At 51.6% G+C, this 15,185-nt stretch overlaps 1 protein-coding gene across 1 annotated transcript in view; it reads left to right on the top strand.

The window, feature by feature from the left end:
• The window catches only part of LOC116951018 (dorsal-ventral patterning tolloid-like protein 1), a 52,819-nt gene continuing 37,634 nt past the window's right edge, over window positions 1–15,185 (top strand). Inside the window, exons 1-2 of the mRNA XM_032969286.2 lie at window positions 1–444; window positions 5,157–5,924. Of these exons, the coding sequence (XP_032825177.2) occupies window positions 5,756–5,924 (169 nt within the window). The 5' untranslated portion in view covers window positions 1–444; window positions 5,157–5,755. The remainder of the gene's footprint in view (window positions 445–5,156; window positions 5,925–15,185) is intronic.

The following is a 15,185-nucleotide window of genomic DNA, read 5'->3' as shown; positions in this document are numbered from 1 at the left end:
TAACAGGACAAATATAAGGTGCAGTACAATCAAATAGTATTGTTATGGATAGGCGTGCCTTGTTACTCGTGGTCGTGCCTTACGCCGATAACACACGCAGAACCCCTACCACTGTAGAACCCCTAACACACACACAGAACCCCTACTATTATAAAACCCCTACCACAAAGACAGATCCCAGACTTCTGTAAAACCCCTACCACCCACACACACACAGATAATTCCCTACCACAAAGATCTACTTTAAAGCCCCTACCACTACAGCACCCCTACCACACACACATCCACATGTCGAGCCCCTTTAAATGCCCATGTGGCGCTGCGCCCCTCCCCCCCGGCCGGGCGGCGAGCCGCGTCACGTGACCGCGAGAATCATTTGGCCGGAGTGGAGGAGAAGGAGGAGAGAGTTCAACATCGCGGCTCCATCACTCCGCGTGGCTCCAGGTTAACGCCGCGCCCCGCTCGTCTCACCCCGGCCCGAGTGTGGAGCCTCCTGCTCCCTCCTCCATCTGCTCCATCTCCCTGCCCGTGTTCCTCCTGCTCCCAACTCATCCTTCTCCCGTGGCTGCTCCGTCTCCCGTTATTCTCCTTGTTCTCCCCCCCCCCCCCCCCTGTTGCGCCTCCATCTGCTGCTAACTTCACATCCCGCTTCAGCTCTCCTCCGGTCCGTGCTCCGCCTGCTCCCCCCCTGTTGCACCTCCATCTCCTCTTGAGCTCCTTTCTCTGCTCCGCCCGACGCTCCTCCGTCTCCTGCTCACTTCAGCTCCTCGTGCTCTGTTGCTCTTCTGTATCTCAATCTACTCCTACTGCTGGCTGCTGCCACATGCTCCGTTTTCTCGTCATCTCCCCTCTCTGCCCCCCCCCCCCCCACCCACGGTCTCCCTGTTGCTGAATGCGGCTCCCATCGTCTGCTCCAAGGAGCCGGCGGCGGCTCCCTCTCGGCTCCCTCTCGGCTCCCTCTCGGCTCCCTCTCGGCTCCCCTAACCTCCGCCCGTGAAGAGATCGCGGCTCGGAGTCGAGACGTGAGACGTGGCTCTGCCCGCCGCGTCCCGGCGATCAGGATGATTGTGATCGTGATAATTACTTAATGATATGATGATTATGATGATGATGATAAAAGTGGTAAGGATGATGGCAAAGTTACGAACGGACGATAGTAATTATGTTATGACAATTGTGAAGTTAATCTTGATGATGGGATAAGTAAAGTGATGCAGTGACGATATGATGATGGCGATCGATGATGAGATTATGCTGGGAGTGTGTTAAAAACTGAGCTCGGTTCACGGCCGGGAGACCTACCACGGTCTAGAGAGACAGAGAGACAGAGGTTCAGAGAGACAGAGGTTCAGAGAGACAGAGGTTCAGAGAGACAGGTTCAGAGAGACAGAGGTTCAGAGAGACAGAGGTTCAGAGAGACAGAGGTTCAGAGAGACAGAGGTTCAGAGAGACAGAGGTTCAGAGAGACAGAGAGAGACAGAGACACAGAGACAGAGACACAGAGAGACAGAGACACAGAGAGACAGAGACACAGAGAGACAGAGACACAGAGAGACAGAGACACAGAGAGACAGAGACACAGAGAGACAGAGACACAGAGACACAGAGAGACAGAGACACAGAGAGACACAGAGAGACACAGAGAGACACAAAGAGACACAAAGAGACACAAAGAGAGACACAGAGAGACACAGAGAGACACAGAGAGACACAGAGAGACACAGAGAGACACAGACACAGAGAGACACAGAGAGACAGAGAGACACAGAGAGACACAGACAGACACAGAGAGACACAGACAGAGAGACACAGACACAGAGACACAGAGAGACACAGAGAGACAGAGACACAGAGAAACACAGACACAGAGAGACACAGAGACACAGACACAGAGAGACACAGACACAGAGAGACACAGACACAGAGAGACACAGACACAGAGAGACACAGACATAGACACAGAGACACAGAGAGACACAGACATAGACACAGAGACACAGAGAGACACAGACATAGCCACAGAGACACAGAGAGACAGACACAGAGACACAGACGTTCATAGAGACAGAGGCAAGAAACAAAGATACTGTGAAAGACAGATAGAGGGACAGACGGACAAAGACCGAGATTCAGACGGACGGAGAGACCGAGAGACAGGGGACCATCCATTTAGTACGTACGCCTGGAGGGGGGTTAACCCAAATGCGCACGCTTGTGTATGGGGATCTACTAATGTGCGTACGCATAGGAAACCGGGGGGGGGGGGAGGGGGGTGAAACCTCGATAATAATTAGTCTTAATTGGCCTTCAACTGAGTTAGATAGTCCGGCGGTGGGACTATCTGTTTGCTTAAACACGTTAATATTATTAATCCTTGATCGTTTCTGCGTGGATTAAATATCGGCCGTTCTGTAGGAGACACATGGTTGCCAGGCTTAGGACGGAAGCTGTAATATTTACGAAAAATTTGAGCTGAATATAATGTATCTTGTGTAAATTTAACGGCAGTGAATCTGGCACAAAACTATGTCATAAAACACCTCACTTCATGTCACTATAGCACTGTATATAACTGACCTTCAATTTGTTCAAATTCACTGCTCTGATACTTTAGTATCTTATGTTTTCGGTCGCTGGTGTTGAAATAAATTGGAATTCGATAAAATATCTGGAAAATCGCCGATAAATGTCTATTTTGCCATAATGTAGAAGCATACATCTACTTTGTTGCTGCGTATAATTATTTTTTAGATTCACTTGCAATAAAGAAAACGTCAAACTTAAAGCGAATTTGCGAAAAATAAATTATTTCCGCTCGACCTTCTGCGTGAGTGTAAAAATCCACCCGGCATGTGGAGTGACGTCACGCGCGTTACACACAAACATTCTTGGCTCATCTCATTTTCAGTTCATTTCAGTTTCATCTATTAGGTGTAGCCCTGTGAGCCATTCGGCTCTTGAATCGGGTGCAACCGCAACAAACAAAAACGTGAACAAGAAAACAACTTAAAGTGACTATGCGCAACAGAAAAATCCAGGAAAAAACGGCAAAGTCTTCCAGAAAAAGCATCGTATATCAACGCTGTGTGCAAAAATCCCAGTGGGATGCAAGTCAAACAATAACAACCATAAGACAATTTGGATTAAAGATATCAGTCGAACTCTGTATTATAAGAAAAAAATGGCTAAACCAAAACATTTTCGAAATCACCAAAATAAAGCTATACTGTACAAACAATGTAACAGTGATCATAGGAACTGTGATTCAAATTTAACAATAAACGATATACATAACATGTACGACCAAACTTTGCAGCCATAGCTGGTAGCATGAATCTTGTAGTAATTCGGGGGAGGGGTGTAAACAGTCCGCGTGCGTACAGGGAGGGAGGGGGGGGGGTCAAGTTTTGACAGATTTGTGCGTACCTACTAAACGGATGGCCCCTAGATAGAGGCATAGAGATGCAGAGACAGATCAACACAACGACAAAAGAGACACGGAGAGACACCGACATAGCGGAGCTGTACTCGTGCTTTGCTTTGTATCGACTCGAGGCGCGTCTGAGAACAGGCGGCAAGGGTAGACTGGTTATCCGTGATGCCATGGTTATCCGTGACTGCCAAGGTTATCCGTGATGCCCTGGGTTATCCGTGACTGTCAGGGTTATCCGTGATGCCATGGGTTATCCGTGACTGTCAGGGTTATCCGTGACTGTCAGGGTTATCCGTGATGCCGTGGGTTTTCCGTGACTGCCAAGGTTATCCGTGACTGTCAGGGTTATCCGTGATGCCATGGGTTATCCGTGATGCCCTGGATTATCCGTGACTGTCAGGGTTATCCGTGACTGTCAGGGTTATCCGCGATGCCATGGGTTATCCGTGATGCCATGGGTTATCCGTGACTGTCAGGGTTATCCGTGACTGTCAGGGTTATCCGTGATGCCATGGGTTATCCGTGACTGTCAGGGTTATCCGTGACTGTCATGGTTATCAGTGACTCTCATGGTTATCCGTGATGCCATGGGTTATCCGTGACTGCCAAGGTTATCCGTGACTGTCATGGTTATCCGTGATGCCCTGGGTTATCCGTGACTGCCAAGGTTATCCGTGACTGTCAGGGTTATCCGTGATGCCCTGGGTTATCCATGACTGTCAGGGTTATCCGTAAATGTCAGGGTTACCCGTGACTGTCAGGGTTACCCGTGACTGTCAGGGTTACCCGTGATGCCATGGGTTATCCGTGACTGTCAGGGTTATCCGTGACTGTCAGGGTTATCCGTGATGCCCTGGGTTATCCGTGATGCCCTTGGGTTATCCGTGATGTCCAGGGTTATCCGTGATGTCCAGGGTTACCCGTGACTGTCAGGGTTATCCGCGACCGTCAGAGTTACACATCGCTATCAGAGTTATCCGTGACTACCTACATGGGTTAGTCACCATACTCTCCGGATTCTCAGACGCATCCCTCATCCCCTGTATTTTAAATCGTTCTCTCGTCCGGCAATTAACGGGATTTTCTGTTGGTGGTGATGCTGCTGCCACTCCTACGTTGGCAGTGGTGCTCAAACACCAACAACAACCACCTTTAACAATAACCACCTTTGTCGATAACAACACAAAGGAATAGACGACGATGATTAATGATGGTGGTTGATGATAATTGCCAAAGACGGTAAATATGATTCAATGAGGATGGCGATGATGATGACGACGATCGTTGAAAATGAATGCTCATGAGGGTAATGATGATTCAGCGTTCATGATGATGAGCAACGGTAGTTTCCTCTTTATGGTGGTTGATGAATGGTCACGCCGTGAGAAGTGATTCATCTCCATGTTGATGGTGATGGTGGTCGTGGTGAGTTGAGGTCACAAATCGGTCGCTTTCGTAATATTACATGTCGCGATGACGCAGGGGAGATGTGATTTAGAGATGAGGAGCCACAGCTCCTCCTCCCACGCGCCCCCTCTCCTATATAAATCTGCTCGCCATGATTCGGAGAGAGAGAGATATTGTGTGTCCAGGAGCGACTCTTAAGAGTCCCGCAGAGAATCACCGAGAGTCTCTTGGACCCCCCCTCCCCTCCCCCCCCGGGAGATACCCGCAAAGGGACGTGCCCGCATTTACACCAGACTCTCTCCGATCCTTGTCTTAGTGCCGCGGGGAGAAACCGTAAGAGCTGAAGAGTCAACGGAGAGAGAGACCCAGCTCCAGGGAGAGACGGAGAGACCGTGAAGAGAGGAGAGCTCCGGCTGGAGTCGAGAAAGAGAATCCGATAGCTCCAGGGATACACGGGGAGAGTGGAACGCATCACAGGAAGAGTCGGCGAGAGAGGAGGAGAAGAAGCGGGGCGGTTAAAGAGCTCTGGGGAGACTCGGTTGAGAGTTTGGGAGGAATCCGAGGAAGAGGCGGCGAGCGTGGGAGAGCTCCAGGTGGAGTCGGAGTCGAAGGAGAAATTGAGAGCTCCAGCGAGCGAAACGCATCCAGGAAGAGACGGTGAGAGAGAGACGGTGAGAGAGAGACGGCGAGAGAGAGACGGCGAGAGAGAGACGGCGAGAGAGAGACGGCGAGAGAGAGACGGCGAGAGAGAGACGGTGAGAGAGAGACGGTGAGAGAGAGACGGTGAGAGAGAGACGGTGAGAGAGAGAGTGTTAAAGAGAGCCGGTGAAAGAGTTTTTGGAGAACTTCGCTGGGAGAGTCGCCGAGGAGCTCCGCGCCCGGTCTCCCAGAGTCGCATCCACGCACCTGGTTGCCATGACAACCGGTCCCCTGCTCCTCCTCCTCCTGTTGCTGTCGGCGTGGGGAGGCGGTGGCGCGGGGTCCTGGGGGGACTCGGGGGACCCGGAGTACCCAGGTAACCCTGGGGATCTCTACTCCGACGACAGCGAGGATGGCATCGACTACAGGGACCCCTGCAAGGCTGGTGAGACGAGAGGGGGCATGCGGGAGCGAGAGGGGTCTCTGAGCTACTATTGATCTGGCTCGGTGGTGGTGGTGGGACAATCACAGGGCTGAGGGAGGAGCGGTGGTGCTGTGGTTCACCACGAACGCGGCCACCTGAGTTCGATTCCCTGGCCCGCGGCTAACATCGCGCAAGCCGCACCTCGTGCTGTTAAAAGGCGACCTTTGTATTTCTATTGAGTGTTAGGATGTGTGTTGAGGGGCAGTATTAGGCGCGTGTGTTAGTGGATGAGCAGTGCTAGTGGTGTGCGTGTTGTGTTGCAGTGTGTTTGGGTGTGTGAGTGAATTATGTGTAGGAGTGTTTGTGTATTATGTGTAGGAGTGTGTTTGTGTATTGTGTGTAGGAGTGTGTTTGTGTATTGTGTGTAGGAGTGTGTTTGTGTATTGTGTGTAGGAGTGTTTGTGTATTGTGTGTAGGAGTGTGTTTGTGTATTGTGTGTAGGAGTGTTTGTGTATTATGTGTAGGAGTGTGTTTGTGTATTGTATGTAGGAGTGTGTTTGTGTATTGTGTGTAGGAGTGTTTGTGTATTGTGTGTAGGAGTGTGTTTGTGTATTGTGTGTAGGAGTGTTTGTGTATTATGTGTAGGAGTGTGTTTGTGTATTGTGTGTAGGAGTGTGTTTGTGTATTGTGTGTAGGAGTGTGTTTGTGTATTGTGCGTAGGAGTGTGTTTGTGTATTGTGTGTAGGAGTGTGTTTGTGTATTGTGTGTAGGAGTGTTTGTGTATTGTGTGTAGGAGTGTTTGTGTATTGTGTGTAGGAGTGTTTGTGTATTGTGTGTAGGAGTGTGTTTGTGTATTGTGTGTAGGAGTGTGTTTGTGTATTGTGTGTAGGAGTGTTTGTGTATTGTGTGTAGGAGTGTTTGTGTATTGTGTGTAGGAGTGTGTTTGTGTATTGTGTGTAGGAGTGTGTTTGTGTATTGTGTGTAGGAGTGTTTGTGTATTGTGTGTAGGAGTGTGTTTGTGTATTGTGTGTAGGAGTGTGTTTGTGTATTGTGTGTAGGAGTGTGTTTGTGTATTGTGTGTAGGAGTGCTTGTGTATTGTGTAGGAGTGTGTTTGTGTATTGTGTAGGAGTGTGTGTATTGTGTAGGAGTGTGTTTGTGTATTGTGTGTAGGAGTGTGTTTGTGTATTGTGTGTAGGAGTGTGTTTGTGTATTGTGTGTAGGAGTGTTTGTGTATTGTGTGTAGGAGTGTTTGTGTATTGTGTGTAGGAGTGTGTTGTGTATTGTGTGTAGGAGTGTGTTGTGTATTGTGTGTAGGAGTGTTTGTGTATTGTGTGTAGGAGCGTGTTTGTGTATTGTGTGTAGGAGCGTGTTTGTGTATTGTGTGTAGGAGCGTGTTTGTGTATTGTGTGTAGGAGCGTGTTTGTGTATTGTGTGTAGGAGCGCGTTTGTGTATTGTGTGTAGGAGCGCGTTTGTGTATTGTGTGTAGGAGCGTGTATTGTGTGTAGGAGTGTGTTTGTGTATTGTGTGTAGGAGTGTTTGTGTATTGTGTGTCGGAGTGTTTGTGTATTGTGTGTAGGAGTGTGTTTGTGTATTGTGTGTAGGAGTGTGTTTGTGTATTGTGTGTAGGAGTGCGTTTGTGTATTATGTGTAGGAGTGTGTTTGTGTATTATGTGTAGGAGTGTGTTTGTGTATTGTGTGTAGGAGTGTTTGTGTATTATGTGTAGGAGTGTGTTTGTCTATTTTGTGTTGGAGTGTGTTTGTGTATTGTGTGTAGGAGTGTTTGTGTATTATGTGTAGGAGTGTTGTGTATTATGTGTAGGAGTGTTGTGTATTATGTGTAGGAGTGTGTTTGTGTGTAGGAGTGTTTGTGTAGTGTGTAGGAGTGTGTTTGTGTATTGTGTGTAGGAGTGTGTTTGTGTATTGTGTGTAGGAGTTTGTTTGTGTATTGTGTGTAGGAGTTTGTTTGTGTATTGTGTGTTGGAGTTTGTTTGTGTATTGTGTGTAGGAGTGTTTGTGTATTGTGTGTAGGAGTGTGTTTGTGTATTGTGTGTAGGAGTGTGTTTGTGTATTATGTGTAGGAGTGTGTTTGTGTATTATGTGTAGGAGTGTGTTTGTGTATTATGTGTAGGAGTGTGTTTGTGTATTATGTGTAGGAGTGTGTTTGTGTATTATTTGTAGGAGTGTGTTTGTGTATTATTTGTAGGAGTGTGCTCGTGTATTGTGTGTAGGAGTGTGCTCGTGTATTATGTGTAGGAGTGTGTTTGGGTGTGTGAGTGTATTATGTGTCAGTGTATGTGTTGAAGTGTGTTATCATGTCGGCATCGCTCGCTGTGCCGAGTCTCAGGAATGTGGCTCCTCTCCGCCCCCCCCCCCTCTTCCCGCGCTCTCCCCCCACGCTCCCATCTCTCGTTGCCTCCTCCCCGGGGAATTCTCTCCATCTCGCTCTCACAGCTGGCCCCACTCTCTCAGTGCCATAACTCTCCCCCCCTCTCTCCCTCTCACCCACCTCTCTCTCTCTCTCTCTTTTTCTTTTACGATCAGAGGAAACAAGAAGATGCTCCGTGTAGTCGGCACTTTGCTTCGTTCATCATTTCGGTTTTTTGTTTTTTAATGATTTGCTTGATGTAACCCCCCCCCCCCCTTTTAAATGAAAGATTTCACAATCGATTTCACGCTCTGCTCCCCTTACCCCTCTCTCTCTACCCCCTCTCTCTCTCCACTCTAAGATGTAATTGCTGCTTAAGAAGACGCAGGCTACTCCTGCTGAACCTGGGATAAAATTCAGGCTGAGCTTTTAGAATAATTATTTTAATAATATTGTATGCCTCAACGGAGTCTCAAGACTCTTTATATAGGTGGGTCTTGCTTTCACTGGGATGTTTGGCCAATTCCATTCACTTGGAATTGACACAGCGCAGTTGGCGCAAAAGGTCCAAAACGCCAAGCGGGCAGCTACAAACAGCACCCGCTCGTAATAACAAATAGCAAGAGATAGGCGGAGTGTAACGCGTCTCTTGAGTTGAGGTTATTGTTGACATAAGAGCTCGGTGGGATAGGAGACGGTGGTGAGAATGATGCGGAGAGAGAAGTGAGAGGTGACCTGCGGTGTGGTCGGTGGTGGGAGTTGGATACGGCGTACAGAGTGCGATGACGCGGTCACTGCCTGCTTGATGCATCGCTTACATTCTGTGTCGCCCTCTTGTGAGCTATGTCAAGCGCCTCGCGTGAAGGCGGCCGCCTCTCTGTGTGGACAGAAATGACATCGCGTCCTCGCCGTGCGATGATGAATCGGCGAGTACGTGTCACAGTGGCAGCGCCGGGTTTGGCACCGGTGGGTTCGGAGTTGGGTTACCCGTGGGTCAGAGTTGGGGACGCGTGGGTCAGAATTGTGGACCCGTGGGTCGGAGTTGGGTTACCCGTGGGTCGGAGTTGGGGACCGGTGGGTCGGAGTTGGGTCCCCGTGGGTCGGAGTTGGGGACCGGTGTCTCGGAGTTGGGTACCGGTGGGTCGGAGTTGGGTCCCCGTGGGTCGGAGTTGGGTCCCCGTGGGTCGGAGTTGGGTTACCCGTGAGTCGGAGTTGGGTTACCCGTGGGTCGGAGTTGGGTACCGGTGGGTCAGAGTTTGGTCTCGGTGGGTCGGAGTTGAGTTACCCGTGGGTCGGAGTTGGGGACCGGTGGGTCGGAGTTGGGTACCGGTGGGTCGGAGTTGGGTCCCCGTGCGTTGGAGTTGGGGACCGGTGGGTCGGAGTTGGGTCCCCATGGGTCGGAGTTGGGTTACCCGTGGGTCGGAGTTGGGTTACCTGTGGGTCGGAGTTGGGGACCGGTGGGTCGGAGTTGGGTACCGGTGGGTCGGAGTTGGGTACCGGTGGGTCGGAGTTGGGTCCCCGTGGGTCAGAGTTGGGTTACCCGTGGGTCGGAGTTGGGGACCAGTGGGTCGGAGTTGGGGACCGGTGTCTCGGAGTTGGGTTCCGGTGGGTCGGAGTTGGGTCCCCGTGGGTCGGAGTTGGGTTACCCGTGGGTCGGAGTTGGGTTACCCGTGAGTCGGAGTTGGGTTACCCGTGGGTCGGAGTTGGGTACCGGTGGGTCAGAGTTTGGTCTCGGTGGGTCGGAGTTGGGTTACCCGTGGGTCGGAGTTGGGTACCGGTGGGTCGGAGTTGGGTCCCCGTGGGTCGGGGTCAGGTTGGTCTAGAGACGCTATCGGGCTTTGAAGCTCGACCAGCCCAAGACCGGTTCAGACGTTCGCCGCTGACGTTGGCCCTGAGCCGGAAGCGAACTGGGGTCGTGGGGTTCGCAGCGCAGCGCGCTCACCCAAGCAGCCACCCGAAGTCGGCCTGCCCTAGGCCCTCTCAGCTTTAAATAATTACCTGTTGCGGTGTGTACAAATCGCCACTGGGGAGACGAGGCAGCCGGGCGTGGTGCTGGCCACCTACCCCCTCGTGTGCTGTGCTGGCCTTCATAGGTGCTTGCTAACAGCACTTGCCTCGACAGTCCGTTACACGCTATACGAGAGGACGGGGTCTTTGTCTTTGTGTTCGTGTGTGAGACGGAGTGCGTGTGTGTGTGTGAGAGATACGCGATGCGTCACATTCGGCCCTTGGTGCGCACCACACTAGAGGGGGTGACACGCGACGGGGGGCAACGGGGGGCGAAATGCCTTCGTCTGACCACGTGTGCATTGTCTCCGAGGAGTGTGATTCCGTGCGTCACTCGTTACACGCAAAGTCCTCGCCACAAAACGGACCACAACACCTCGCTGATCTCGTCAAGGAACTTAAACCCTCACGCGAACTCCGTTGGTCATCCTCGCAGCAGCGGCTGCTGGCTGGCCATCGAACAAAGGCGGTCACCGCATCACGCCCTTTCCGATGCGCTTCTGCGGCCATCTGGAACGCTCTTTTGGTCATAGGAAGCCACTGGAGCTGTTGCACTTTCAAGCCATCTCGATTGAAAACGAATTTCTTCCAAACTGTAGACTCGCACAGAGACTCATAAACTCGCACAGAGACCCATAGACTCACATAGATGCCCATAGACGTACACAGACGCATAGGTTCACAGACCCATAGACTCCGCATAGAGACCCATAGACTCCGCATAGAGACCCATAGACTCCGCATAGAGATCCATAGACTCCGCATAGAGACCCATAGACTCCGCATAGAGACCCATAGACTCTGCATAGAGACCCATAGACTCCGCATAGAGACCCATAGACTCCGCATAGAGACCCATAGACTCCGCATAGAGACCCATAGACTCTGCATAGAGACCCATAGACTCCGCATAGAGACCCATAGACTCCGCATAGAGACCCATAGACTCCGCATAGAGACCCATAGACTCCGCATAGAGACGCATAGACTCCGCATAGAGACCCATCGACTCCGCATAGAGACCCATAGACTCCGCATAGAGACCCATAGACTCCGCACAGAGACCCATAGACTCCGCACAGAGACCAATAGACTCCGCACAGAGACCCATAGACTCCACATAGAGACCCATAGACTCCGCATAGAGACCCATAGACTCCGCATAGAGACCCATAGACTCCGCATAGAGACCCATAGACTCCGCATAGAGACCCATAGACTCCGCATAGAGACCCATAGACTCCGCATGGAGACCCATAGACTCCGCATAGAGACCCATAGACTCCGCATAGAGACCCATAGACTCCGCATAGAGACCCATAGACTCCGCATAGAGACCCATAGACTCCGCATAGAGACCCATAGACTCCGCATAGAGACCAATAGACTCCGCATAGAGACCCATAGACTCCGCATAGAGACCCATAGACTCCGCATAGAGACCCATAGACTCCGCATAGAGACCCATAGACTCCGCATAGAGACCCATAGACTCCGCATAGAGACCCATAGACTCCGCATAGAGACCCATAAACTCCGCATAGAGACCCATAGACTCCGCATAGAGACCCATAGACTCCGCATAGAGACCCATAGACTCCGCATAGAGACCCATAGACTCCGCATAGAGACCCATAGACTCCGCATAGAGACCCATAGACTCCGCATAGAGACCCATAGACTCCGCATAGAGACCCATAGACTCCGCATAGAGACCCATAGACTCCGCACAGAGACCCATAGACTCCGCACAGAGACCAATAGACTCCGCACAGAGACCCATAGACTCCGCATAGAGACCCATAGACTCCGCATAGAGACCCATAGACTCCGCATAGAGACCCATAGACTCCGCATAGAGACCCATAGACTCCGCATAGAGACCCATAGACTCCGCATAGAGACCCATAGACTCCGCATAGAGACCCATAGACTCCGCATAGAGACCCATAGACTCCGCATAGAGACCCATAGACTCCGCATAGAGACCCATAGACTCCGCATAGAGACCCATAGACTCCGCATAGAGACCAATAGACTCCGCATAGAGACCCATAGACTCCGCATAGAGACCCATAGACTCCGCATAGAGACCCATAGACTCCGCATAGAGACCCATAGACTCCGCATAGAGACCCATAGACTCCGCATAGAGACCCATAGACTCCGCATAGAGACCCATAAACTCCGCATAGAGACCCATAGACTCCGCATAGAGACCCATAGACTCCGCATAGAGACCCATAGACTCCGCATAGAGACCCATAGACTCCGCATAGAGACCCATAGACTCCGCATAGAGACCCATAGACTCCGCATAGAGACCCATAGACTCCGCATAGAGACCCATAGACTCCGCATAGAGACCAATAGACTCACACAGGAATCCATAGACTACTTTTGTGTTCAGTGTTGTTGCCCTTCACCCCGCACCTACGATGAGCACGGTTGGCTACGCACGCGTGGGTCACCGTTCCGTGACAAGGGTCACGGTCGTCAGGTCTCCGTTGGCACGCGACTCATGACACAGGAGGCTCGGGGGCAGAGCGAGCGGCTCGCAATCGCAAGGTCACGAGTTCCAATCCAGGCTGGGGCGGGGGGGGCGGGGAGTGGGGGCTTGATTGAGTTTGTCAGGGGAAGTCAATTAGTGGTTGTCCCGTGGATAGACCTGCCCCCCAGACACCCCCTCCCCACCCTCCGGGATCTAGGAATGAGGAATTTCCACCAGTGGCTTAGAGCTGTGCACCCAGGGGATGTCATCCCACCCTGCGAATGAGCAACAAGTCTGCAATGCTCATGTTGAGCAGGAAACGGCGTGGCCGATCGGTGCGTCCGTTGCTGTGTGTCCAGCGGGCTTCTGGTTCGTGGGCCTCCGTGATCTCATCTCCAGTTGCTCTGTCACTCATCCCCCTCCATGTCTCTCCCTGCCTCTTCGTTCCCAATCTTCTCTCGGTCCCTCCTTCTCTCTGTGCCCAATTCCGCTTTCAGTTATTTTCCCTCGTTGCACCTCTTCACTGGAATCAACTTCCCCTGTACATGAAGCATTCCCCCTTATTAACCTCCTACACTTACCGTACACTTACGCTGCACTTTACCCTACGCTTACACCGCACTTAACCCACACTTACCCTACACTTATCCTACACTTACCCTACACTTACCCTACACTTGCCCTACACTCATCCTACACTTATCACACACTTGCCCTACACTTATCTTACACTTATCCCACACTTGCCATACACTTGCCCTACACTCATCCTACACTTATCCCACACTTGCCCTACGCTTACACCGCACTTACCCCACACTTACCCTACACTTATCCCCCACTTGCCCTACACTTGCCCTACACTTACCCTACACTTGCCACACACTTGGCCTACACGTGCCCCCACTTGCACTACACTTGCCCTACACTTACCCTACACTTGCCACACACTTGGCCTACACGTGCCCCCCACTTGCACTACACTTGCCCTACACTTACCCTACACTTGCCACACACTTGGCCTACACGTGCCCCCACTTGCACTACACTTGCCCTACACTTACCCTACACTTGCCACACACTTGGCCTACACGTGCCCCCCACTTGCACTACACTTGCCCTACACTTACCCTACACTTGCCACACACTTGGCCTACACGTGCCCCCACTTGCACTACACTTGCCCTACACTTACCCTACACTTGCCACACACTTGGCCTACACGTGCCCCCCACTTGCACTACACTTGCCCTACACTTACCCTACACTTGCCACACACTTGGCCTACACGTGCCCCCACTTGCACTACACTTGCCCTACACTTACCCTACACTTGCCACACACTTGGCCTACACGTGCCCCCACTTGCACTACACTTGCCCTACACTTACCCTACACTTGCCACCCTACACTTGCCACACACTTGGCCTACACGTGCCCCCCACTTGCACTACACTTGCCCTACACTTACCCTACACTTGCCACACACTTGGCCTACACGTGCCCCCACTTGCACTACACTTGCCCTACACTTACCCTACACTTGCCACACACTTGGCCTACACGTGCCCCCACTTGCACTACACTTGCCCTACACTTACCCTACACTTGCCACACACTTGGCCTACACGTGCCCCCCACTTGCACTACACTTGCCCTACACTTACCCTACACTTGCCACACACTTGGCCTACACGTGCCCCCACTTGCACTACACTTGCCCCCACTTGCACTACACTTGCCCTACACTTACCCTACACTTGCCACACACTTGGCCTACACGTGCCCCCACTTTCACTACACTTGCCCTACACTTACCCTACACTTGCCACACACTTGGCCTACACGTGCCCCCCACTTGCACTACATTTGCCCTACACTTACCCTACACTTGCCACACACTTGGCCTACACGTGCCCCCACTTGCACTACACTTGCCCTACACTTACCCTACACTTGCCACACACTTGGCCTACACGTGCCCCCCACTTGCACTACACTTGCCCTACACTTACCCTACACTGACCAAAACAAAGTGAATAAAATTAGTAATCAATCAAAAAGCAATCGGAACAAAAACAACTACATCCCATACAGCTCACAGTTTGATTTCACGACTCGGCAAAAGACAAAGGCCCCCCCGTGTAGCCTAAACAGACTGTAGGGGGCAAGTGCTGTTAGTGAACACAGATGAAGGCCGGCACGGCACACGAGGGGGTGGGTGGCCAGCACCACGCCCCGCCGCACTTTGTTTTCCGAGTGGCGATCTTTACACACCGCACCAGGTACTCATTTGAGACTGACTCGACACAGACACACACACACTTAAACATCAATGTCACGGACACGCGCACAGAAGTGTGTACGTGATGCGCCATAGTATGGATACTCTAAATGCTTTCTCTGAGTGACCTGTA

The sequence above is a fragment of the Petromyzon marinus genome, chromosome 41 (genome assembly GCF_048934315.1).
Source record: "Petromyzon marinus isolate PM22_M1 ecotype Great Lakes invasive population chromosome 41, UKy_Petmar_22M1.pri1.0, whole genome shotgun sequence".
Lineage (NCBI taxonomy): Eukaryota > Metazoa > Chordata > Hyperoartia > Petromyzontiformes > Petromyzontidae > Petromyzon > Petromyzon marinus.
The sequence above is the reverse complement of the archived record's forward strand: the minus strand, read 5'-3'. Positions and strand labels throughout refer to the sequence as shown.